The following is a 25,095-nucleotide window of genomic DNA, read 5'->3' as shown; positions in this document are numbered from 1 at the left end:
CTGACATTCGTGTTATTGTGAGGCTGAGTAGGGCATCATCGTTTACCAAGACCTAGACTGCGCAGAATGCTCGGTGTCCCCCTTCCAGCGGCGCCCTTTGCAGATCGACTCGCCTTCGATGCGGACAGATACTGTCTAAACTGCGTCAGCAACAACCCACCCAGCCCCCACACTGCTCCTTGTACCAACGGAGAAAGCAGCTGATCCCGCACTGTCACGTACAGAATCGGAAACCTGCGTTCACACGCAAAGCTCTTGTCAGCCTTTAATAGACGTTGTGCATCGGTTTCGAGGATAAGACTTACCATTCAACCCGCAGATTCCCCAACCACAGCTCGTGATGTTCCTCCACCTTTCCGTGTGTCACCTCGACCTTGTGATGGTGATCTTTCTCTGCGTTCGCTGTAGGGAGTTGCTTTTCCGACTCGTCGTGTGCGGTGGAAGAGGAGGGCTGTTCTTCGTGCAAGAAGTTGCGGATTGTAGCGAGGTAGGATTGCTCGAATCGTAGATCTGGTAGTGTAGGTAGCTTTGCGATGAGGGCATCGTTGGATGATGATGAGTAGGAAGAGGTGCTGTGGGATGAGGAGACGGGATGCGAGTCCCAGGATGAGACCTCGTCGTCGCTGTCAGAGTGCGTGGAGCGATGTCTGCGGCGATGCGAACGTTTGGCTGATTGACTCGGCATGGTGTCGAATTTCAAAGATCAAGCACCAACAGATCAGTACAGAGAGGGCAAAAGATTGACTGAAGAGTGAGGCCGTAGAGATGGTGCACTGGAACGGTGGTGGTAGTGCAAGATCGAAAGGTGAGACGAGCAACAGTCGAGCTCAAGCGGGGGAAGCGACGTGAAAGTGGAGGCCCCAGCTGTCATATTTTTTTAGGCAAAAGAAAGCACTTCCACGACTCTGAATCTTTCCACCAGCTGCCAACACCGTCATGCTCCAACTTCTCCGCTCTCACTTCGTTCAAACAGACAGATCGATGCCCACTCCGACTCTATCTCCGGGGCTGCCGACCTTACGAAAGAATGTGAGGATTCTCGATCAGATGTCTAAAAGTACAAGAGTAAACCATACGAATGCCAACAGACCATCTCTAATGCTCAATAACCAGACAGCACACCAACGCGACATCGTCCACCTTTCCACCAGGGAAATGAATGCCGTACCTCGCCGCTTCCCTCTCAAATGGACTTTGCTTCGTCGTCGAGCTCTGGCAGATCTTTGCATACTCGACCAGATTGGTCGCCAGCACCTGGACAAACTCCCTATCCTCTTCCAAGCTGTCGAACTTGCCCTCTGCCGCTTTCTCACCGGCCGCTGCGTGACGAGCAGCGTACGAAGCGTGGTGCTTCTCCTTGATGAATTTGGCAAATTGCGGAATCTCGATTTTGGCGTCGACGTTGTCAAAGAGGCCGTCTGTGCCAACAATGATCAGATCGCCGTGCTGGAGAGTGCATTCCCAGGTGGCGGCGTCCTTGGGCGTGTTGGAGATGGAGCCTTCCTGAGCCCACTCTTTGGGAAGCTTGGCGAGTTGGAGAGGTGTGTTGAAACCAAGCTGTTGTGGTGGACTGGCGTGGAAAACACCCTGCTTGCCGGTGCCTTGACGGAGGATGACAAAGCCGGAATCTCCGAGATTGGCAGAGCGCAGCGTGCCGTCGGAAGAGTTCATGGTGAGGATGCATGCTGTTGCGCTACCTGCTACGACGAGCGGCTCTTTGAGGACATGCTCGAACGCTTCGGAGAGGATCTGATTCGGTGCACCGCCTGTGCTCGGATCCGTCGAGGCCTGTGATGCTGATCTGGACGCGTAGAACATGAGCGCCTGCGAGAAGAGCGAGGGGTCGATGCCATTTTCGGTCCAGCCGCCTACGCCATCGGCGACGCCGATAGCCACATCGCCCGCCATGCCCATCGAAGTACACATGAGCGAGTCTTCACCCGCTTCACCGCCTCGAAGCAGCTCATCCCTCCATCTTCCGATCTCGCTGTTCGCGGGAAATCCGATCTGTGGTTTGGTGGCTGCGGGTGGTGTGCCGTCACGTTCGTTGGTGGAAGCTGAAGATGACGCGTCTCCTTCTTGTGGCAAGTCCTCCGAGCTGCGCGCCTTGCCTTGAAAAGCGTATGCTGTGAGAAATTGGAACGGTTGCTTAGAGGCTCGTGGGTGTCCGGACGTAAAGTGACGCTTGGTGTTTGGGTTGGATGGTCCAGCAGCCAAGAGCGGAGAGATCCGACCGACATGTCTGCTTCGATACGCTGGCGTCCCCACCGCGGTGCTGAGTCGACGGAGTGGCAATGATGCTGAGTTTGAGAGTTTGGTGCTGGGAGCATGGCCAAGACGGCTAGATGCGATGCGACCAGCACAGCGCAATGTTGCTGGAGTTCCTGTTGACAGCATCCTGCCCTTCTACAATACCAGCTTCGCTTGTCCGAGTTCTCCTTTCTGATGGGACCTGCACGGAAAAGTTGTTTGTGTGATCGTTAGTGGGCGCTTCGTCGAGTCGATGAGCGCTAAGGCCGTGACAGATGTGAAGGTATGGCCGACGTCGAAGTGTGTGTGGTATGACAAGTCCAAGTATCGAAGAAAAAAACCTCGAAAGTTCAACGACGGCTGAGCCATCGCCGTAACGCGCCTCGGCTACATACAAATTTCCTCGTCGTTGCCTCGTCACGCGGGGAAGCCGAAATCGGAGAAAACGTGTTAGACCGGTATATTATCGCAACTCAGTCGAGAACAGACCAACACGCCAAGCCTTTGGTGAGCGCATCGAGCCACGTATCGGCAAGACGCCGGTCGGTCAACTCTGTATTTAGAGCTCTTCCATTCGGGATACAATCGGCTCGCTTGCTTCGCAACCCATAAGCTCGACCACGGTCCTCCTTCAAGCTGGAAGTGATCCGCACCAGGTCCAAATCGTTAGATGATCTGACAGGAGGAAGAAGCTCCGAGCAAAGACGGAGAGGATGCCGGACCGAGCCTCCTCCTTACGCGGTGGGACGGTGGAGACAGCACGGCATCTGCTCACCTTCATCGTCGGCTCAACCCACGTCGTCACCTTTCGTCTCCTCTGGCTTGCCTTCTTGTTCTACGGTGAACGCGCTGTCTTTCACAATGCAGCCAACAGCTGCGCGTGGCCCGCTTCACCCTCCAAAGCATGGCCTGTGCAGCCAGCCGTTCACGTGCTGCTCGTGACGGATCCACAGATCATCGACAAAGACACATATCCCGACTTGCCGCTACCGAGCTTATTCTTTCCCATTGTACGGCACTTCTCCGACAACTATCTCAAGAATGTATGGACGAGTCTGGCCGTCAACCCGAACAAATGGTTTGATCGAGGCTACATTCTTCCACCGGATCAGGAAGCACTACGCAGGTCGAATTGGAGAAGTGGGCTGGTGCAGCCACCAGATGGCGTGGTTTGGATGGGCGACCTGACCGATGGCGGACGACGCGGAGGATCCGATGCCGAGTGGGCGGCGTTGGTGCATCGATTTCATAACATCTTTTGGAGACCAAGAGAAGCTGATTGGGAAGCACCGAAATCGACCCTCAGCACCACAAGGCAATTGATCGTACCTCGAGCCTCGGCTGCCGAGTTCATTCCGACATTCTACCTTTCCGGAAACCACGACATTGGTCTGCCCGGCACAACCGCTGGGCACAGGGTCGACACCTCGGCAAGCGAAGATGCGATCGAGCGATTCAACAGGGACTTTGGCCTGAGGATAGACGGAGGTGGATTTGTTGTCAAGGATCGAAACCCCTTCGTGCGAGCGAGCCTCAATGGCCGTATTCTTGTCTCTACTGATGCGACGCTTGGCGCCACACACGAGCTAGTCCTCGTCAATGCGCAGGATCTCGTCGGTATGGAGCGCGAAGGCGGTGGACCGTTCGATACGCACCTTAGCTCGGATCATCCGGGCAAGCTCGACGGTCGACTCGGGGATACTGCGCATAGCGCGTACAAGGAGACATACGACTTTGTAGAGTCAGTCAAATCAGGTGGTATCCGCGTTCCTCGCGTGCTTCTCAGTCACGTTCCATTGCACAGACCGCCAGGGACGACCTGCAATGATGCGGAAAGGTCATCAAAGCATGGAGTGTATCGCGAATCCAGCCGACCTCTGCATCAGGGCACGGATCGAGGCTCGACGTATCAGAACATGGTATCGTCCTCGGTGACCGATTGGGTGGTCAGCTCAATCGACCCCATGGCTGTCTTCAGCGGCGACGATCACGATCATTGCGAGTATCGCCATACGAGGCTAGAAAGCAACACGTCCGTATCGAACAGCGTAGACGGCTTCAGAGTCGGCGAGATCCCAGAACTGACTGTAAAGTCGGTCTCGATGACCGAGGGTGTGCGTCGCCCAGGTTTTGCTCGTCTCAGCCTCTTGACACCGCCTTCTACCTCCATGGCGCAGTCCAACGCACCACCTTACGTCGCAATGGCGTACACACCATGTCTGCTACCCGATCAGATCGGCATCTGGACCGGCCTCTATCTGCCATTTTTCATCGCCACACTAGTTGGACTATGGCTCTGGCCTCGCTTCTTCCATTCACGCAGAGATACGCAGGGGTATCTGCCGCTCAATCATCAGCGCAAGAGGGACGACGATGATGATCCTCCGCCTTCGAGCGAGCGGAGTTACGGTAGGTCGTTGTCGGGCACAGCGGCCTCGAATGGGTGGAAGCGGGATGTTGTGGCGGTTGCGATCGTAGCTTTGCCGTTTTGGGTCTTTTGTCAAACGCATTTCCTCTTCTAAATGGACACTTTGCTGCCTTCTTTTTCCACACGCGAGCAGGGTGGAGGTAAGGATCACTGAGCGACGGGTGTTGATTGCACCGAAGAAACGGACACTATCTATGTCGAAAAGAAAAAGCTACGAGCGGGGTATCTGATGAAGCTGTACGGACTTCCTCCACTCAAGCCCAGATAGGATCCACGATAAGAGGTCCCTTGCCCACAGCGTGAACCTTGAACCCAACACTTCTCAGCACCTTTGCATCGACGATCCCCCTTCCATCGAACACGAACGCCGGCTTCTTCATACTCCTGTAAATCTCATCCCAATCCTGAGCCGTGGCGTCCCTGAACTCGTCCCACTCGGTGCAGATGATGACTGCCTCGGCATCTTCGCAAGCCTCCTTCATGGATGTTGCGATCTTGACCTGCTGCTGAACGGCCTGCGAGTCGTCGAGGACGCCGGGTTCGGTGAGATCGAGCATGATCTGGTTGGTGGTCACTTTGGGATCGTAGATCGAGATCTGGGCGCGTTCCTGTCGGAAGTACTTGCAGAGCGTGATTGCTGCCGATTCGCGTGTGTCTCCGGTATCCTTCTTGAACGCGAATCCCAAGACTGCGATCTTCTTCATCGTGATCGTATTGAACAGCGTAGAAACGACTTTTCTCGCAAACCTGGATTTCGAATACTCGTTCATCTTGATCACCTGGTGCCAGTAGTCAGCTACCTCGCTCAAACCCAACGATTCGGAGAGATACACCAGGTTCAAGATGTCCTTCTGGAAGCAGCTTCCACCAAAACCGACGGAGGCTTTGAGGAATTTGGGTCCGATGCGTGCATCCAGTCCACAGGCGTGGGCGACTTCATCGACATCGGCTCCGGTCGCTTCGCAGATGGCGGAGAGGGAGTTGATGCTCGAAATGCGTTGAGCGAGTAGAGCGTTGGCGGCGAGTTTGGAGAGTTCGGAAGACCAAAGACCTGTTTGGTAGATCTTGGTTGGGTCGACCCAGTTCTGGTAGACTTCGGAGAGAGCGTTCGCGGCAGCTTTGCCTTGTTGCGTGTCGAGGGAACCGATGAGGACACGGTCGGGAGCCATCAGATCGCGGATGGCGGTTCCTTCAGCCAAAAACTCGGGGTTGGAAAGGATCTGGAAGGAGATGAGCGTTCCATCCGCCGTGTAGCTGGAGTTGGATTCGAGGATGGTACGCATGCTTGCTGCGGTACGACATGGTACCGTAGACTTCTCAACGATGATCTTGGAGCTCGTGGCAACGGATGCGATACGACGAGTAGAGGCTTCGACGTAGTGCAGGTCGGCAGCGAAACCCTTTCCGACACCAGAGGTCTTTGTAGGGGTGTTCACGGAGACAAAGATCAAGTCGGCTTCCTGGATCGCCTTATCGATGTCGGTGGAGAAGAAGAGGTTGCGTCCGCGACACTCGCGGACGACGGCATCGAGACCAGGCTCGAAGACGGGAAGCACATCAGAGTTCCACGCCGCGATGCGGACCGGGTTGACGTCGACGATGGTGACCTTGATGTGGGGACACTTGAGCGCGATCACGGAGCAAGTGGGCCCTCCGACGTAGCCGGCACCGATGCAGCAGATGCTTCGGACGTGCGAGGGGACCGACTGGACGGGGCTGTGGCTGGAGGAGCCGTTGAGGTTGATGACGGCTGCAGGCATGACCGCGATGATGTCTTGAGCTCCGGCAGCTGAACGGCTGAGCAAGGGGAATTCGTTGAGGTGATGGTCAGGACGAAAGGGTGGAGGGATGACCAGAGATGGTCTTGATGGAAAGAGGCAGAGAGCAGAACAACACTCGGAAGAGAAAGAGCAACACTTGAGGGCACTTTGAACAAGCGAGAGTGGTCCAAGAAATGCAGGGTGTGACCCGTGATGCCGTGGAACTGATGGATCTGATGTACCAGCAAACTTCAGCGGGCACCCGCGCAAGCACACTAGCTGGGACGCGGAACGGGACGAGCAGAACAGCAGGGGACACATGCGCTACGAGAATCTGCTCCTCATTCCGCGTGATTCCGGCCGTCGAGAGGGCGTTTGCATAAACCACCTGGTGGAGACGCCATTACAGAAGAGCAGCTCGGGGATCTGCAATGCAGCGAGCATCTCGTGAGGCACAACGAGCAGACGCGCGGTACAAGATCTGGTGCTGAAACTCGAGCTTCGTCGTTGCCCTCCATCCCCTTTAACACCGCTGGCCAATGCGTGTGACCTGGCATTGAATCATTGTGGGACCCATCTCCCACAGCAGTGCCGCTCTAATAGCATGCGGTCCATGTTTGACCATGCTCGATGGGAACGATGAGATCGAAGCTGCCAGAGACGCCGTGTCACTTGGGAAGAAGCTGCAAGAAGCTGCATCGAGGACGGAGAACAACAACGTGCATCAGGGTCCAACCCAAAACGTGCCCGCCTCGGCCATTGTTGCATGACTTCCAAATTTGTATTCTCCAATTCAAAACGACAGGCGAGTGACAGCTGAGGGAACGTGGACCTGCATCTAAGCTGGCAGGGAGCCCTGCTGGACATCTCCTCGCGATCTTGAATTTGAACCGTGAATTCAAAAATGGCCAACACGTTCGCAAGTCCGCCATGCCGGCAGGACGCCTCTTACGCCTCGCAGGGATCGTATCGGAGTGCAACACCGAGCCTTGGCGCCATCGCAGATACGGAAGGGCAGATCTGACCCGATAGCATTGTAGCTTTGCCGATAACTAAGCGGAAATGGGATTATTGGCGCTCTGTTAGAGTTAGAGTAGCTTTCACCCGGGTCTAGAGTTAAGCCGAGCAGCCGGTGCACGGTATGCTGCCTCATGGTGAAACGCAGCTCGTGCGACACTGTGCACGGTTGCCGGAACAGTGCTTCCGATCCAGCCCCACGCTGCCCTGGCGTCGAACAGACACGACGGTTGCGAAGACCACATCAGTACTACCGACGCGTACCACTTTGGTTCTACCATTTCATTGCGGCGCAGATCGACAATATGTTGAGCCTGCTGGGCAAGTCGGCGACGCAAAAGGCCATCGAGGCTCACCTTGCTCAGCGTGATGCTGCTCTTGGGTACCCGCTACCTGACGAGGCATCTAGCAGCAACGGTCTTGTCGCGCAAGACAGCAAAAGTCCGTATCGCAACTTGAACGTGGGTCTGGCAGAGCATGACCTGGATATACTCTCCTCCGACATTGCCGGCATTACTTCAGGCATCAAAGCAGGCCGTTGGACTTCGACGCAGGTGCTCTGCGCATTCGTGCGTGCTACACGTCGAGCGCAGCTTCGAACCAACTGTCTGACCGAAGTGTTCATCGACAAGGCGCTGCAGCGTGCATCTGAGCTCGATGTGCACTTTGCTCAAACGGGCGAGCTCGTCGGTCCTCTGCACGGCGTACCCATCTCGCTCAAAGACATGTTTCACTACGCAGGAAGTAAGACGACCCTCGGCTTCTCGGAATGGATCGCAAAGCCTCCCGAGCCCGTCACTTCGACCGTCGCTTCGATCTGCGAGCACCTCGGTGCGCTGCTCTACGTCAAAACCAACATCCCGCAGACGTTCATGACGTTCGAAAGCACCAACCCCGTGTTTGGCAGCACCATCAATCCGTACAGTCCCGATCATACTTCGGGAGGTAGCTCGGGAGGCGAGAGCGCTATCATTGCGTGTGATGGATCGGCTGCTGGATTGGGTACGGACATCGCTGGAAGTTTGAGGATCCCGTCGCACCATGCGGGAATCTACACGATCAAGCCGAGTCCCGGACGGTGGTCGTATGTCGGTCTCTGTGACTACGGGAAGGGTTTCGAGAGCATCGAGGCTGTGGCAGGCCCGATGTGCAGAAACGCTGCCGATGTCGAGACGCTCTTTGTCGAAGTAGCAAGACAGCACGTGCCCAAATGGCTGCGAGGCAAGAGAGACAAGAACGATCCTGCTGTGCTTAAAGACGCAGCGGACAACGATCTTGCCATGGCAAAGTTCCACATGTCGGGTCTGTCGACCGTCGTGCTCAACGAAGCATGGCTCAACCCGCTAGGTGTATCGGAAGCAAGAGGAACGCCGCTTCGCATCGGCTACGTTGTTGGCGATGGCATCCATCGCACTACACCTCCTTGCTACCGTGCGATCCTCGAATGCGTCGCTGCTATCAAGACGAAATACTCGGACAAACGCATCGAGCTGGTCGAGATCGATCCCAAACAGCTGCAGACGCTCGAAGTCCTCCGCATTTTCCTCCGTCTCTTCACTGCCGATGGTTTCCGCAACCTCGAAGCATACCTGGGCCCGGACAAACTCATCCCGCAAATGAAGATGCCCGTCATCCTCAGCCGAATCCCCCGCTGGCTGCGCGGTATTATCGTCTTTTTTGTTCGATACATCATCCGCGATCCGATCTACGCCGAGTTGGCCGGTTCTGGAGGTCGTCTTACTGCAGCCGAACACGCAGACGTGTTGGAGCGTCGCGAACGATTCGTCGACAAGTGGAACCATACCATGTGGGAAGATCTCGCGCTCGACGCGTTCATCGCACCCACCCAACCTTGTCCAGCCGTCCCGCACGGTGGGGCCAGTCACACTTCGACCATGGCAGGCGCAACCGTGCTGTACAACATCGTCAAGGCTCCCGTTGCAGTCGTACCCGTCACACGGGTCGATGCATCGCGCGATTCGCACAGACGGAAGCATTTCGAAAATGTCTCTTCCGACCAACGCGCGGCGTTCGACAGGTGGGACTCGGATAGGAGGATGAACGAGACCAGTAAGGTGTGCAATTTCCTGCTCTACAGCGTGGCTTACAATGCGGAGAAGATGCACGGGTTGCCTGTGGGAGTGCAGGTGGTGACCAGACCGTACCACGATGAAAAGGCAATCGGGATCATGAGGCTGATCGATGATGCTTTGCCGCCGCCGGAGAAGAGAGGTGGGGTTTGGAGGAACAGATTGGACCCGCAAGGAAGCAGGATCGAGGATGGCGCTGGTAAGGAAGCTGTTGGATTTGGACCCGGAACGCTCACCAAAGCTGTGTTTTCGTAGCTCTTGATCGTCATCATCATAATGGCTGCTGAATGAATTGATTCGGCGTAAGGAACTATTTCCGAAGATGGTCGATCTGAGTTCAGTCAGTCGGTGCGTAACTCCCACCTTGCACTGGACAGATCCTCACGACAGCCACGATGCAACTGGGTTGAACAGACTCATGGATCGCAGCTCGGAAGGTGCGCTCCGAATGCTTTGCCCCACCATCTCAAAGCGTGGCACGGTCATGTTACAGTATACAACGTTCCAATCTCGAACGATCGCCGGAGCAAGCTGCTCGAATGGTCGTGAGTCGGTGAATTACCCGGTACACACAGGCTTTTTACCGCATGGTACCGCGAAACTCCGACGGCACGAATCTCCACAAAAGTCGTGTGAGGTGACAGAGCTGTCAAACAATTCGCCGGTGTCTTGCCACATCTCCACGCTCAAAGCAAGGCGAAAGGCAAGGTCCCCCATATTTGAACAGTTGGGCGCTAGGCGAGCTGCGCGAGTCACAAGGTTGCGACTCGCATCGATGAACTGGTTTCCCCCACACCGCATCACTGCTATGCAGGCAATCGTGGGTTGGTCCGCAGCGCCGCAGTGTGTAATTCCGCAAGAAGATTTTGTGTTTCCCGCCTCGCTTCGCTTTCGCTTCTGCCGACGGTGTACGGAGCGGCTTGCTCGGCAACACGATCTGTCAAGATGAATGAGGACTTTGGTACGAGCCTGTCCGCTTTGGCTCCTACACAAGGCTGCGGTCCGTTCGACGTGAAACATCCTGGATCATTTGGGAACGATCCTTCCTTTGCTCCACCATCGACACCTCAAACAGGCTTCCTTCCGCAGCCATGCCTCCCGAACCAAATCAGGCGCACATCGCGGCGCCGCCTCGTCAAGCGCTCGGCAGAACTGCATCCGACGGCACCACCTCCCAAGCTCCCACCTCCGACGCAACCCGGGATGACGCCTACATCGCCAAACTCAACAAGTGGTGGACCGACGAAGAGGAATCCTCCATCCGGCGCAAACTTGATGTGCGCATCGTCACCGTCTCCTTCCTCCTCTATCTCGTCGCTCTTCTCGACAGAAGCGGCATCGGCAACGCCAAAACCGCCGGACTCGAAAAGTCACTCCGCATGAGCGACTCGCAGTTTCAGTGGCTCCTCACCATCTTCTACATCGCCTACATTCTCTTTCAGTTCCAGGTGGTGATGTACAAGCTGCTGCCACCGCGGATCTGGGTGACGTTCTGCGTGTTTGTCTGGGGCGTAGCGGGTGTTTGTCAAGCAGCAACGACGAGTTGGTCGGGGATGATGGCGGCACGGTTCTTTTTGGCTGTCTCGGAAGCAGGGTATGGTACTGGATTCGCGCTGTACCTGAGCTTCTTCTACCCCAAAACGGAGACCGGGTTGAGGTTCGGATGGTTCATCTCGGCGGGGGCGATTTCGAGTGCGATCGCAGGCGCGATAGCGTATGGATTGGTTCATGCGAAGACGAGTGTCGAACCGTGGCGGCTGCTTTTCCTCATAGAAGGTGTGCCGACACTCATCATGGCGCCGGCGGCGTACTTCTTCCTGCCGAATTCGATTCAGTCGGCCAAGTTCTTGACGCCGAGGGAGAAGCAGATCGCCGAAGCGAGGCTGTTCCGCCCCCCTCCCTCGGCAGCCTTGCAGATCAAAGAAGCTCATCCCTTCAGCTGGCACTCGATCAAACAGCAACTCAACCTCTCCCAAGCAGCAGCCGCATTTACCGATCCCATGTCGTACATCACCGCCGCGCTCTTCTTCATCATCAACGTCGGCTACTCCTCCGTGCCCGTCTACACGCCCACGCTCATCTCCGAAATGGGTTTCGGCTCGATCAAAGCCCAAGGCCTCTCCGCACCACCTTACGTGCTCGCCTTCATCCTCAGCCTCTTCTTCTGCTGGCTCACCGACCGACTCCAGATCCGCGGACCCATCTGCACCGTCCTCCTCATCATCGGTGCCATCGGCTACCTCATGCTGACAACCCTCCGATCGACCGCTGCGAGATACGTCGGCATCTGGTTGGTCATCAACGGACTGTTCCCCTTCATCCCGATCCTGTACATGTGGTTGATGGACAACCAGGCGAGCGAGTCCAAGAAGGGCTTGGGGTTGGTCATCTTTGCCACGATAGGTCAGTGCGGACCGTTGTTGGGAACGCATCTGTTTCCGGCGAGCGAGGCACCGTATTACGTGAGGGGAACGGCGGTTAGTGCAGGGTTGCTGTTGTTTGGTGTGCTGGTGTCGGCGGGGTTGAGTGTGAGGTTTTGGAGCGTTAACAGGAGGAGAGATAGGAGGGATGCGACGGTGGAACAGGGAGGTGAGAATGTGGAGGCGAAGGGAGATGTGAAGTATGACGGAAAAGCAAGGTCGTACGGTGGAGAGCTGGAAGGATCGATGACCGAGGCGGACAGGAGGAAGATCGACGTGCTGTTGCATGGCGAAGAGTCACCGTATTTCCGTTACACCATCTGATACCTCGCTTGCTCAAACAGGAACCCATGCAGCAATGACAAAAGTGACGCAGTCCTATTTCTAGAGTAGAGTGACAGACGATGTGGTATAAGTTACAGAGCAGATGAGGAGGACCTTTACAGATTTCTACATTCTCAGCAAGAGCGGCTTCAGCAGACGCTGCTCCACTCGGGACAAGGAATAGCGCCCCACTGCCTACCCGTGACCTCGCGCAGCATGGTTCGCATAAACGTGCCCATACCATCCGCCTGGATAGGAATGGGGATATCCACGCCCTCGAACCCGATCTTGTCCACGCTGCACACCACAGCGGCGGTACCTGATCCGAACACCTCTGCGATCTGGTTCACCTCTGCCTTCTCGATGATCTCGTCCATGGTCACTTTGCGCTCCGAGATGGTCAGATTCTCGGGCTTTGGCAGACCCTCGATCTGGACGTTTCCAGCCTTGTAGGCACGCAAGAGCGACAGGATGCTGTCACGGGTGACACCGGGCAAGATGGTACCATCGTCCAACGCAGCAGTGGCAATCTCGTACCTCGCAGCATCCCCATCCTCCGCCTGGTCGCGGAACACGACGAACAAGTTCATCGCACCCACCTCGGTCAGCTGCCTATCCGGACCGAACAGCCACAGCACCTGGTGGTATCCCTGCAACAATGCATCCATAGCAGGTCGCGTCGCACCGGCGTAGTTGGCAGCGAGCTTGTAGCAGCCCGTACCACCGGGCCACGCTCGAACCACATCGGTCCTGGCCAACAAGCTGACGGGTTTCGAACCGGTGCCTGACGAATAGTAGTTTCCGACGGGGCTGCAGATGCAGTAAAGTTGTGCCTCGGTGGGAACGCCCATGCCGAGCGTGTCGGGTGTGCCGATGAGTGTCGGTCGGAGGTAGAGGGTTTGGCCTTCGCCGTGAGGGACGTGCTCACGGTCGATGCGGACGAGCGTCTTGATGAGCTTGACGAACTCGTCGCCATCGAAGGTGGGAAGGCCGGCACGGGCGGCGGAGCGGTTCATACGCTCCATATTCTTGTCCGCTCGGAACAGGCGGATCTTTCCCGAGCCATCGGTGGAGCGGTAAGCCTTCATGCCTTCGAACAGCCCGCTGGCGTAGTGAAGGGCCGGTGCGGCTGGAGACAGCGAGAGTGGTCCGTAGGGCTTGATCTGCGGTGCCCCCCATCCAGTCTTGTGGTTCCAGTCAATGATGAGCATGTGAGGCGAAAACTTCTGACCAAAGACAAGGTTGTCGAAATCCGGAGCGGCAGGGTTGGGATTGAGGTTGACCTGCAGGAGCTCGGCGTTGAGCGGAGCCATGGTCGAGGTGGAGGCGGCCTGCGCGACCTGTGCGACCTGCTGGAGCTGCTGAGGGGCGGCTGTTGATGTTGGTGCTGGCATTGTTGACTATGAGTACGTGTTTGTGTAGGGGAGTCAGATCAAGGGGCACAAGGTAGTCTCCTCTTCATATACGTTCTAGAGACATCGTTTTGGACGCGGAAGAATTTCACGAGTCACCGATAACAGAGCGCGAATTGTGCCGAGCTGCAGTCACCCAGACGCTCAAAAGGGTCGGGTTCGAAATTTCGAACAAAGCAGGACGAAATCTGGCTCGACCTTGAGGAACTTCTGCCACAATCCAAGCTTCACGCGACCCTGGGCACGAGATTCCAGACCGAAAATTCTCCGCCCTTGTTGCCGATGCTTTGTCGTGTCCTCTCTCGGCTTTCACGGTCGGGCGCCATTTGCCAGGCGAGATACTCTCTAAGAAAGCATCGCAGTGCTATCAGCGTGTTGATCTCTTCCGACCACATGTCACTGATGCGTATCTTATCGTCCAATGGAAAATGTCACCTCTTCAATTGTCATAAGCGAAAGCCTTTCCCGAATTCGTTGTGGGCCCAATTCGAGCCGGTGGGTGCTTAGGCTTTGGTGTCGGCAATTCGAGCTGTCGAGATGCAAGCATACAGAAAGATCGGCTCGGGATCAGTAAATCGTTCTCCTCTCACAGCTTGATCTAATAAGCCACACGCAGGACACTTACCAACGATCTTGCGATTGCTGACCTTGTTCTCCTCGAGCAACTTCAGTCCGGCAGGGACTCCGTCCAATCCTCCTTCCACAAGCTGCACCTTGTTCGGCTGGATCTTGCCCTCGCCCACCCACTTCGCGACCGTCTTGAACCACCTTTCCCCGAAGTCCTTCTTGTCACTGTGAACGCTGCCACACATTGTTCGGTCGTAGATGGTGGCTTTTTCCTTCTGAAGCTTCTCGGCCTCTTGTGCGTCGTCGTACTTGCTTGGCAAGAGCGTAGTCACCTTACCACCTTTGTTGGGGGAAGCGGACAGCAGCTCGACGATGGTGTCGACAGTATCTTGGGTCGAGATCGCGTCGTAGACGTGGGTGAAAGGGGTACCACCAGCAGCCTTGTTGAGGTTCTGGATTACCTGCGCTCGATCATCGCGGTAGTCAACGACCTGATCAGCCGCAAGGCCGAGAGACTGGACCGAGTCCTTTGCAGCACCTGCCACGGCGACGATTTTGAATCCGGAGATCTTGGCTAGCTGCACTACATAGGCTCCGACCGAAGAGCTAGCTCCCCAGACAAGCAGGTTGACCTTGTCGGCGCCAGCAGCAGCTCGACCATCAGCCGAAGGTTCGGGTAATCCGAGCTTGTCATAGAGACCCACGAACGCGGTGGTGATAGCCAAAGGAAGTGTAGAGCCGTCCTCGAACGAAACATTGTCAGCCAGTTGAGCGGTGGTCCACGCCGGTGCGACGGTGTAACTCTGATAGGCGCCGTACTTGTCTGCTTTCCCCATGTAGGTGAACGCGATGACCCTGTCACCCTTGCTGAAGTCTTTGACGTCTGTTCCTACAGCCTCGACGTAGCCGGCGACATCGTTGCCCTCGATGCCTTCAAAGATTCCCCACTTGGCCATCTTCCAGTCCTTAGGGTTCGATGCAACGGCGACATTCTTGATGAGCACTTCGTCGGCAGCCAAGTCCGAAGCGGAGAATGGCTTTGCTTGTGCTTCGACTACGGCGCCGTGAGCCTTTGTCACTCGTACTGCTTTGTGCGACATCCTTTGTTCTGCCGTGTGTTGGAAATGGATGATGTTGATGGATGTGGGAAGCAATTTCGTTCTGCAATTCGTGTTATAGGCTCTTGCCAGGGTAATCCTAGTGCGCGTCTATCCCCGAGCAACCAGACAGGCCTGTCCATTGTCGCGATGGTCACGCCATAGGTTAGATCAATGGGTGATGCCTTGCTGGAGGCACTGTCCTCCTCGCCAGACAGGTCGTTCGCCATAGCTCGACTTAAAAACGGAACGGCAAGTCCATGCCCAACTGGCGCTGACGCTTGCATGCATTGCCGCTCCACTATCTCCGACTATTCGGTTGAGCCGAGGCTGTCAGCTTTCTCTCAATGTTTTACAAGCAGTGTCAATCGACTCTCGCATTAACATATAGGGAATAAAATGCACCCCGCGTCCCATGCAAGACAACCGAACAAGCCTTGACATCCGACCTCAACTCACATCTTCCTCACGCACCTTCGCATCCTCATCCTTGTTCGGCTCTTGCACCGAGCAGGCCCGCTTATCGCGTCACGATGTCGAAAGCGGCCACATCAGCGTCCACGGCCTTCCCGCCGGGACTCGGGATCGACCTCGACACCGCAGACGCTCCAACCCCGGAGTACCGCTATCAAGTCGAGATCGCCCAAATGATGTTCGTCTTTGCCGACGTCGTCGACCCCACCCCGGACGTCACCCGTCTCGTAGAAGATATCGTTCGCTCTCAAACAATAGAAATGATCATTCAGTCCCGTCGCCTCTCCCAACGCCGTGCCTCCAAATACCTCTCGCCCGAAGACCTCATCTTCCTCATCCGATACGACCGCGCCAAAGTCAACCGTCTCCGCACCTACCTTTCCTGGAAAGACGTACGCAAGAACGCCAAAGACTCGGGCGACTCTGCAGGAGGCGGCTCTGGCGCACCACCGGAGATCGACGAGGATCCGACGACACTCGATGGACCCAATAAGGCCACCAAGATGAAGATCCGACTGCCGTGGGAGATCTCGTCCGTCTACTCGGAACATCTCTTGGCGTTGCCCAATGCGGATGGAGAGGAGGACGAGGATGATGACGATTTGGAAGCTCACGAAGCATCTATGCAGCGTCTCAAGGATGCGGACGAGGCGACGCGGAGGATGACGAGGGAAGAGTACGTCCACTACTCGGAATGTAGGCAGGCGAGTTTCACTTTCCGAAAGTCGAAAAAGTTCCGAGAGTTCATCAACGCAAGTGCGTACCTGGACGTCAAACCGAACGACGATATCATCGATATCCTGGGATTCTTGGCCTTCGAGGTGGTGAGGGAGCTGTGTCTAGGTGCAGTGGCGATCAAAAAAAGCTTGGAGGATCAGAAAGCGGCCAGGATCAAAGCCGATGCGGCGCTGCAACAGCAACAACAGCAAGCGAGTAGCAGCGGATTGACGACAATCTCGACCACGGCCACAACGAGCAGTTCCAGCACCTCGAACAAACGCAAAGACGACGATCCTCCCGAAACAGCATCAAGCAGTGCCGCAAAGAAACCAAAGCTCGAAAGCGATTCCGCCGACGACACCGCAACGTCATCAGCAGATCAAACCCTCACCAACCCCCAGAACGACCCATCACAACCCTCCCCATCCTCACCTTCAAAAGATCCATCAGACCCCTCAAACCCAACGCCGGACGACGAGCTCTGCACACTGTTCACCCTCCCACCATCCATCGAAACGCCTCTGCTCGCATCACACATCCAAGAAGCTTTCTCCCGACTACAACGAAGACATCCACCAGCTCTAGCCTCAGGGGCAAGAGGCTCAGCTGGTCCTGGAGGTCTTCGTCGAACGCGCGTCTTTGTCATTTGAACACTTGATACCAACTGGAAGAACGAGCAATGCAACTTCCACAACCTTTCAGAAATTGAAGAGAAGTGATGCTTCCTAAGACCTTATGATACAAGATTAAAGCAGAACTAAATGCAGTCATTCTCACTGTCGTTGAGCTCGCTGCTGCAGCAGAGTGAGTGAGTCGTCGTCCAAGTTCCACACGCTCTGTTTTTGCAACAGCTCAAATGCGTAACTCGCCAATCCGCCGCTGCCGTCCGACTGCGGCGTATCCCCACCATCACCTTTGCTACCATTAGGGCCTCCCGTATAATACCTGTCCAGCGACCCACCGAACATGTCGTCACCGTTCATCATGTTGCCACCCGTCGAATCGTTGGCGTAGCCGAACTGCGACATGTCACCCATACTCGTCGGCAGCATATCGTCCGAGCTGCTGGTCAGACCGAGGTTGTCAAAGATCGACGGTGTGACCGCCGGTAATGGCTGATACGCCGATGCTTGGGAGTGAGCACCGTGTAGGTAGTCCTCACCGCCACCGATGCCCCACTGAGAAGCGGTCGAAGGAGTCAATAGACCAAACGACAGGGACGCAGGGATGCCCGAAGCACCGCTGAGAGAAGGCATGCGTGCGCGCTGTGCCGGCTGCGGTGTCCTGGGTCCGAATGGATCGGCACTGAAGAACGATTGGTTGTTCGCGCTCACGTTGGTTGTGGACTGTGTGTGAGATGCGTCAGGGTTGACCGAGACAGGCGACTGTTCTGAGCTCGACTGCGGTGTCATGGAAGCCAGCTGGAAGGTCGACAGCGGCAGCCGCCTGGCCTCGGTTTCTGGCGGTTGACCATCGCCCTCACTGTCCGCATAAGCAGCTTGGCCTGTGTTGCGTGACTGATGCGCGGCCTTGCCGTTGTTTCCGTCGGCTGGCTCAGTCTCTGCTCCGCCTTGCGCCGAGGAGAATGAGGGCGACTCGTCTTCCACCTTAACATCCTCCACCTCGGCGCCGTCACGCGATCTTTTGATACCCTGCTCAGACGCTCCACCTACACGAGGCACGACGACGTGAGTCGAAGTCATGATCGACTCAAGAACATCGACAGCCTTCCCGCAGAACTGCCAACGCTCTTCCATCGCGCGCAGAACGTCGATCGATCGACGCAGATCCGACGAAGCAGAGCTCGACACCCGACCGCCATTGCGCTTGGCACCCCAGATGACCATCAGAAGGATGGTGCTGGCAGAGACCGACCGGAATGCAACGGGAATGCCAATAAGGTTGTGGAGATCGCGATCGCGCAAATTGGAGAACAGGTGGCTAATGCTTCGCGCCGCGTTGGTGCAGATGGCGAGCGAGGGGAAGTTAAGGATCGAGCTGTCTCCCGCTCCCTTCTTGGCTGGAATGAAAGGTCGGTGCACCAGGAGCTGACAGTTGTAGTACTTGGAGTACAGGAGTGAAGACTGCATGAGCCACTCGTCATTGCGCTCGTGCGGATCGAAGCGCAAATGCTGCGGTACCGTGTCAAGCCAATTGTTGAGAGCTGAATCGATCTCGGAGACCAACCTTTCATCCCACTCCTTCGAGTTGATACCGAATCGAATCTTGGTCTTGTGCAGCGCATACACTGTCTTGAGCGTGCGTCCGACGATCTCGTCTAGTCGCAGCGAGCAGAGAAAACCGCTGATGAGTGCAGGCTTGTCGACAGGTTGTTTTGGAAGAGGCTCTGCATCTGGCGTTCGAAAGAGGTACTCGTCATCGATCTCTATCGGTATCTCTACGTCAATGTCTTCATCTTGAAGCATGATGGGTCTTCCGAGCGAGGCGGCGCATTCGCGATCAAGGCTGTAGGCTACCCAAAAAACGCGCTTGTACGTCTCTTCCTCCAATCTTGACAGATTCAGCTTCCTGGCCGTATGCTTTCGATGCGCTCCGACGTCGAGTAGACCTCGGATGGCAGCACCAAGTAGAAGCCAGGAGCCGGAAGCGGAAATGGGGATGCCGAATTGGAAGAGCGTCGAGAGTAAGAAGCACTGGACGCGCAGAAGCGGCTTGTCGATCCTGACATTGCGATACATGAGACTTCTGGCCGCTTGCCACCAATGCATGCCACGCGAGTGTTTGTCATCAGGGAAGCTCTTGACCCTGTCGTCGTCTACGTATTGGCTGCCCATCATGAAGACACAAAATGCCAGCGCGAGCCATTCAGCGTCGCCACGGAGCTCGGGTCGATTCGCCAGCTCGTGGCGGAACTGGGATTCGTTGAGAACGGGGTACTCGCGATTCATACGGCCGAAGTAGGCATCGACGAGCTTCTCGGCCAAATCGGGCTCAGGCCAGGCAGATGTGGTCAAATTGGAATCGGTAGGCGGATCGATGAAGCCGGTAGGGACTGACCAGTACTCGGGACGAGCCCCTTTTGGATGGACGCCAAGATTGCTCAATGTTTTGCTGCTTATCTTTTCGAGCAGTGGCAGCGAATGCATGGCGCTCGCTTTTCCGATGAATTTGTGCGTGGGCGGCGTGTTCGAGGCGGACTCGACCCTACCCTGATCACCAAGGATGATGCGCTCGGACGAGCTGCTGTCAAAGGTGGCGGAGTCGGCGGCGGCGACGACAGGCCGCTGTTTCAAGTTGAAGTCGCTGAGCCTGCTCTCGATGAAGGCAATGTCGTCTTCCGAATCGTCATCGCTCGTTTGAGTCACATCAGACTCGGAGTTGTCGCGCGACTTGAGATGCGAAGGCGAGAGCATCTGGCTGAAAGAGGCGCCTTGCCCGCACAAGCTGTTGGCGCGGTCGAGCGAGATGGGTGCAACTGGAGCATTGGGTTTCGTTGGCGACTGTTCCTGCGAAGATCTTGCGTCGTTTGAGTTGTCGTCACCCTTGTCGTCTGGTCTCCTGATTGGCTTGCCGATGCGGTCGGTAAAGTCGACGCCCGGCGCCAGAGAGGCGATGAGCTGTTCCATCTTGACGATACGGGCCTCGATGGCCTCGACATAGCTGCGTGGCGGTGCACGTTTGCGCGCGGCATCGACGAACGTACATTCATAGCCGTAATTGGCGCAATTGGTACAAGCCCCCTTGTCTGGCTGGAGGCCGTCGCATCGAACTTTCTTCTTTCGACACGTATCGCAAGCCCGTTGTACCCTTCTCCTCTTGCCAGCACCCTCGGCGTCATCCTCCTGATTCGTGGTGTCTGCCGACATGTCAGCCGGATGCGTGGACATGTCTGGGTTTGGAAAATTGGGAGCCATCATGTGCTGTTGAACAGGCATCTGTATCGGCATTTCGGGAGGATAGCCGGACGATGGAGGAATCATGTTGGGATGGAACATGGCGTCGTGCGGAGGTGATGTGTTGTGAGGGTACATGTTGGGGTTGAACATGATGTTGGAAGCAGCTGACGCACCCTGATGATGCGGTTTGTATTGCTGCAGGGCAAGCGCCCTCGATGCCGGCGTAACCTCAGCAAGGGCGAAGCAGGTTGGTGGGGCTAGCTTATTTGAACCAAGCTAGCTAGCGTCGTTTGCAGAGAAAAGGCGGACCGTGATGCAGCCAGGTCTTGAGCGGAACGGGTCGAATGGAAGTGAAAGATTAGACTCAGCAAGTGATGGAGAGCCTTACGTACGACTGCCTTCGTGGACTTGATGGAAGGATAACGACAGAAGGTGAGGCGATCGAGCCCTTTGTGGGACGGTGAGATGAATGCTAAGGCGTGGCAATGTGATAGCTCAGCCTGCAACTTTGCGGGACTGTGGGCGACGACGCCGAATGAGTTTCGAGGTGGGCGTAGACGGCGCGGTTGCCTAGCCAATAAGTTTGTACGGATCTGACAGCTGCGGAAGAGCGAGAGAGATGCACAGGTGAGGAGCAATTCAGCCGTACGCCCGGGAACTGTCTGGTCGAAGAGATAGCTATTAGGAGCGAGCGCGAGAAGGAGCGCGAGGCGATGGTGGTGTGAGGAGGGAAGGATTCGGAAAGTCAATGCAGGCGTGTGAGAATGGCAAGGCAGGGCTTTTTCTAGAAGCTTGCTTCATTCTCAGACTGGCGGCTCACGGAGCGCCACCGTGTTCGGCATGATGGAGTAGGCAGGCTCTTTTGTCTCACACGACGCACGAAGTACCGTTCTTGCAGGCTCGTGTCTGTCGGCAGACGTAGAGAGGGTTGATGCCCATTGTCGGAAGACGCTTTTTGGTGTAACTCACGCTGACACGCCAATCTCGGCGTATACTCGCTAGTAACGCTGATTTTGCCTTGCTCATTGTCGGAGTTGCGTCCGAGGCTCGAGCAAGAAATCCTCCACTCGACGGATCCTGGCCAAGGTAGCGAAGACTTTTCAGATACTTTTACCGCGCTTTTTTTCTTCCTTTGTTGCGTTTGTCTGCGAAAGTGGCTTGCTTGTGTCTGATTTTCGGGGCCTTTCTTCGCTGCTTCCGGATGTCCACTCCGCGGAGTTAAGAGGTGCGAAGATGAATTTTGGCGAGAATTTACACTGTGGCGGCTCCCCCGCCTGCGATTCTTCGCCTGGCCTGAACACGAGCTTTAACTAAACCTCGCCTAGATTGCTCTCGATGCGCTTTTAGCTCCGGACACACATCGCAAGCCGTTGAGGGCACGAACATGCGAAGCTATCCCACCGTTGCTGTGCATGGTCGCGTGGGAGGAGCCGCTTTGGGCTCTGATCTGTCGCCCTGGGCCCCGTATTCTCCCTTTCGTGATCATCTGCAGATGCCGAGGTGGGTTTTGAGCGGCATGCCTCGCATTGTGGCAGAACCTCCAGGTGGGAACGTCGGCTTGCTTCTAGCAGAGTCTATTCGGCACAATTCGGGAACAGAGAGAGGCTTACGTCGATCGGAATGGGTATCGCATGATGCTGGGCAACGCAGCCTTCGGACGCATGTACAAGCGGCTGACAGGTCTTGACCACCGTGTAAGACGTGATGACCGAAGTACAGCGAAGAATTTCGCTTCGATCTCGCGCTTGCTTCTCACCGGGTTTCGGAGAATTTAGTCGCGAATTTTTTTTAGTTTATTTTTGGATCTTCAGGTGCCCCAAAGTTGCCTGACGGCTGTCTATGTCGGCTTTTCCGATCCGCAACTCCGCGGCACTTGGTATCCGTGGTAATCGTGCCATCGATCCGCGCGCAGCGCAACCGCATCGTGATAGACATCAAGTTCCCCATCGCTCATGTCGGATCCTCCGGCGGCGTCCGTACGCAGCCGCGGAAGTGTCTATCACTCGAGCTTGGGAAAGTGGAAACAAGCCACGATGCTGTGGTCACGACCATACGTGGAACGAGATCCGGGGTTTAGAGCGTCGACGTGTGAAAGAAGCTGACAGGTGCTGCGATCATTGGCGCACCTTCCGATGCAACGAACTTCCAGCCACGTCTGCCACCACAGACTCCGCTACCCCTTTCCGGGAACCTGGACGGAAAGCTGAGTGCTTGGTTGGCTCATGTATGATCGACCTCGGTGCGCACCATTCGTTGGCCTTGGCCAAGGAACGCCTTTGCATTTGTGCCTGACAAGCATCCGTGCATGAGTTTGAAACCATCTCGCTGGGGAGAACGAAAAGGACTGCGGACCGCCGAATGAAGCGGCTCATCGCTTGGCGCCGCAAAGGAGACTGTCTCACAACCGACGTTTCCGACAAGATGCCTCGGCAGGCCAATGTGGCTCAAGGCGGTTATGCGGACGCTGAAGCGCGGTTTTGCAAACCCTGCCGTGTCAAAAGCAGCGCACAGCTCAGACGAGCAATGGAAAAGGGCCGTCCCTGGCGACCAATTTCAGCTTCTTCATTTGTACAAATCGAAGGAAGCAAATCGTCACGCGAAATTGCGGTCGCAATTTTCTGGACCTGAAGACACACTCCTGGTTTAGAGGATTGGCAAATTGATGGTTCTGGTTTGGCAATTGCGAATACGGGTAAAGTGGATTGTTGCTTAGGCAAAACGGAAGCCAAGACTTCAAAGCAGCATCCAGCCTGATCAAGCAGCGGTGCTGAAGCTTCGGACAGTACGGTCGAGACTAGAAACGACCACACTTCCGTCCTTGGCATCCCATGCCAACCCTGTCAACCTCTCCAACCCTTCCAGCTTGACCAGATGGTTCCACGACTTGTTCGCGTACACATTGATGCTGTCGGTCGTCACAGCCAAAAACTGAAGCGAAGGGTCGAATCTGACCGCAGACACGCCCGTCTTTCCTTCCTCCTCGATGGCGAGCTTTCCGACAGCGGTGAGCTTTCGCAGATCCCACACTTCGACTTGCTTGCCCTCTTCGCTGGCTGCAGCGAGATAGTAGCCATTCTCGCTAAAGTGGAGCGAAGAAACTCGACCGGGAAGCTCGGTTTGGATGGTCGAGGCGTTGGCGCCGGATTTGACTTCCCAGATGCGGATGGCGCCGGCGGATGTGCCGGTGGCGGCGAGCTGGCCGTCTGGATGGAATGCGAAGGATTCGTACGAATCGCCGAGGTCGGCGTTGATGAGGAGAAGGTCGGAGCCATCGGCGAGGGAACGGAACGAGATGGTGCCGTCACGACCCGCAGAGCCGTAGAACGCTTCCGAGGGGTGGATGTCGACACCCGTCACTTCGCTCTTGTGTGCTTCTGAGGTGCTCGAGAGCGCATACGCTTGCGCCTTGGCACCAGTCGCGCCGCTCGGCTCCCATACTTTGACTTTCCCATCCTCGCTGGCAGAAACAATGTAGCTCGGCAGCACCGCCGCATCGGTCGCGGCTTCAGATCCGATAGGCGCGTCAGAGATGCCGGTAATGGCCACTTGGGTGATACGCTTGGAGTGCCCTTTGAGTGTCGCGAGCACTTGATCCTCCTTGCGGTCATACACCTGAACGTTCTTATCGTTACCTCCCGTCACAACGACGCTACCGTCTGCGGACAGAGCGAGACAGGACACGCCCGCAGGTTTGGCGTGGTGCATGGATGGCAACTTCTGCACTTCTGCAAAGTTTGGTACGGTGGCCTGCGTCGCATATGCATCCGGCGCCTTGCGCTTCGCCTTCGCCCTTCGCTGGGACGACAGCCTTTGTGCAGTCGAGTCGATCTTGTCAACAATGTCGGCTGGCAAGCCATTTGCGCTCGTCAAAGCAGCATTGGACCCATTCTCGCCGTGCGCCGAGTCTGACATCTCAACGTCTTGTGCGGCTCGCGACGACGAAGGTCCTGCACCGATGGTGCCCTGAATGCTTGCCAACGCTTCCCTCGCCTGATCTCTCTCGTTGAGCAAGCGTGCGATCACTCGTGCGCTGGCATCGTTGGCGTACAGAGCGTGTGCCAACTCCTGCCGCAAGTTGTCGTAGTGCTTTTTGAGCGTGAAAGTCTCGAGAATGATGGCATCATACTCGTTTTGCAGAGATGTGAGCAGAGATGGGATCGAGCTGTGCTGTGGTGGGCGTGGGACCGCAGTTTTGGGACCTGATTCGGCGTCAAAGCAGAAGAACAGGAACAATGGTCAGTTTGAAAGTCTTCGCCGAAGGTTGCAGGGGTCCACAGCTGCCAGTGCCGTGCGATAGGTGCGAGACGAGAAGATGGTCTTTGCTTTGAATGCGTTGCGGGTGTCAGAACTCGTGGTGTAGTCGTCGCCAGATGGCTCATCAACAGCTTCTAGTTGATATGTAGTTTTTGAGAAAGCGATTTCATCCTTCAAACCTGTTGCCCGCCTGCACGTCTCTCCGGGTCGCACGGTATGGAGTGCTAGCTGTGAATGGAATTTTGGACTTACTTGACTTGATCTCGATCAGGTCGTCCAATTCGAGCGTATCACCAGTGACGGGGTCCTTTCCATTGTCGTTGATGTACTTGTGGATGAGTCGCTGTTCGTACACGAGACCGCTCTTTTTGGATACCAGCGGCACCTTTGGTGGTTCTCCGGAGATGGCGCAGAACATGTCGTCT

The 25,095-nt window shown here is 56.1% G+C and overlaps 12 protein-coding genes across 12 annotated transcripts; 5 read left to right on the top strand and 7 right to left on the bottom strand.

Annotated features, from left to right (window-relative positions):
* Nucleotides 1–301: 301 nt before the first annotated feature.
* Nucleotides 302–685, bottom strand: PHSY_004275 (hypothetical protein; the record flags this gene model as incomplete). The annotated part of the gene is made up of 1 exon (XM_012334889.1): nucleotides 302–685. One exon carries the CDS (start codon nucleotides 683–685, stop codon nucleotides 302–304), a length of 384 nt encoding a protein of 127 aa, XP_012190279.1.
* Nucleotides 686–1,095: 410 nt separating this feature from the next.
* Nucleotides 1,096–2,397, bottom strand: PHSY_004274 (protein phosphatase 2C; the record flags this gene model as incomplete). The annotated part of the gene is made up of 1 exon (XM_012334888.1): nucleotides 1,096–2,397. One exon carries the CDS (start codon nucleotides 2,395–2,397, stop codon nucleotides 1,096–1,098), a length of 1,302 nt encoding a protein of 433 aa, XP_012190278.1.
* A 566-nt stretch (nucleotides 2,398–2,963) lies between these two features.
* Nucleotides 2,964–4,772, top strand: PHSY_004273 (potential Mn2+ homeostasis protein; the record flags this gene model as incomplete). The annotated part of the gene is made up of 1 exon (XM_012334887.1): nucleotides 2,964–4,772. The coding sequence occupies one exon, from the start codon at nucleotides 2,964–2,966 to the stop codon at nucleotides 4,770–4,772; it is 1,809 nt and encodes a 602-aa protein (XP_012190277.1).
* A 160-nt stretch (nucleotides 4,773–4,932) lies between these two features.
* Nucleotides 4,933–6,759, bottom strand: PHSY_004272 (hypothetical protein; the record flags this gene model as incomplete). The annotated part of the gene is made up of 1 exon (XM_012334886.1): nucleotides 4,933–6,759. The coding sequence occupies one exon, from the start codon at nucleotides 6,757–6,759 to the stop codon at nucleotides 4,933–4,935; it is 1,827 nt and encodes a 608-aa protein (XP_012190276.1).
* Nucleotides 6,760–7,589: 830 nt separating this feature from the next.
* On the top strand, nucleotides 7,590–9,800 carry PHSY_004271 (amidase; the record flags this gene model as incomplete). The annotated part of the gene is made up of 1 exon (XM_012334885.1): nucleotides 7,590–9,800. One exon carries the CDS (start codon nucleotides 7,590–7,592, stop codon nucleotides 9,798–9,800), a length of 2,211 nt encoding a protein of 736 aa, XP_012190275.1.
* Nucleotides 9,801–10,636: 836 nt separating this feature from the next.
* On the top strand, nucleotides 10,637–12,289 carry PHSY_004270 (transporter; the record flags this gene model as incomplete). The annotated part of the gene is made up of 1 exon (XM_012334884.1): nucleotides 10,637–12,289. One exon carries the CDS (start codon nucleotides 10,637–10,639, stop codon nucleotides 12,287–12,289), a length of 1,653 nt encoding a protein of 550 aa, XP_012190274.1.
* A 149-nt stretch (nucleotides 12,290–12,438) lies between these two features.
* PHSY_004269 (branched-chain-amino-acid aminotransferase) lies at nucleotides 12,439–13,602 on the bottom strand (the record flags this gene model as incomplete). The annotated part of the gene is made up of 1 exon (XM_012334883.1): nucleotides 12,439–13,602. One exon carries the CDS (start codon nucleotides 13,600–13,602, stop codon nucleotides 12,439–12,441), a length of 1,164 nt encoding a protein of 387 aa, XP_012190273.1.
* Nucleotides 13,603–14,204: 602 nt separating this feature from the next.
* Nucleotides 14,205–15,368, bottom strand: PHSY_004268 (protein TOXD; the record flags this gene model as incomplete). The annotated part of the gene is made up of 1 exon (XM_012334882.1): nucleotides 14,205–15,368. The coding sequence occupies one exon, from the start codon at nucleotides 15,366–15,368 to the stop codon at nucleotides 14,205–14,207; it is 1,164 nt and encodes a 387-aa protein (XP_012190272.1).
* A 530-nt stretch (nucleotides 15,369–15,898) lies between these two features.
* PHSY_004267 (hypothetical protein) lies at nucleotides 15,899–17,209 on the top strand (the record flags this gene model as incomplete). The annotated part of the gene is made up of 1 exon (XM_012334881.1): nucleotides 15,899–17,209. The coding sequence occupies one exon, from the start codon at nucleotides 15,899–15,901 to the stop codon at nucleotides 17,207–17,209; it is 1,311 nt and encodes a 436-aa protein (XP_012190271.1).
* Nucleotides 17,210–17,332: 123 nt separating this feature from the next.
* PHSY_004266 (hypothetical protein) lies at nucleotides 17,333–20,566 on the bottom strand (the record flags this gene model as incomplete). Its single annotated transcript, XM_012334880.1, has 1 exon — nucleotides 17,333–20,566. One exon carries the CDS (start codon nucleotides 20,564–20,566, stop codon nucleotides 17,333–17,335), a length of 3,234 nt encoding a protein of 1,077 aa, XP_012190270.1.
* A 385-nt stretch (nucleotides 20,567–20,951) lies between these two features.
* On the top strand, nucleotides 20,952–22,191 carry PHSY_004265 (hypothetical protein; the record flags this gene model as incomplete). Its single annotated transcript, XM_012334879.1, has 2 exons — nucleotides 20,952–20,963; nucleotides 21,988–22,191. 2 exons carry the CDS (start codon nucleotides 20,952–20,954, stop codon nucleotides 22,189–22,191), a joined length of 216 nt encoding a protein of 71 aa, XP_012190269.1.
* Nucleotides 22,192–23,170: 979 nt separating this feature from the next.
* PHSY_004264 (hypothetical protein) lies at nucleotides 23,171–25,088 on the bottom strand (the record flags this gene model as incomplete). Its single annotated transcript, XM_012334878.1, has 2 exons — nucleotides 23,171–24,615; nucleotides 24,923–25,088. The coding sequence occupies 2 exons, from the start codon at nucleotides 25,086–25,088 to the stop codon at nucleotides 23,171–23,173; spliced, it is 1,611 nt and encodes a 536-aa protein (XP_012190268.1).
* Between the last annotated feature and the right edge of the window lie 7 nt (nucleotides 25,089–25,095).

This window comes from Pseudozyma hubeiensis (genome assembly GCF_000403515.1).
Source record: "Pseudozyma hubeiensis SY62 DNA, scaffold: PHS42, whole genome shotgun sequence".
NCBI lineage: Eukaryota > Fungi > Basidiomycota > Ustilaginomycetes > Ustilaginales > Ustilaginaceae > Pseudozyma > Pseudozyma hubeiensis.
The sequence above is the reverse complement of the archived record's forward strand: the minus strand, read 5'-3'. Positions and strand labels throughout refer to the sequence as shown.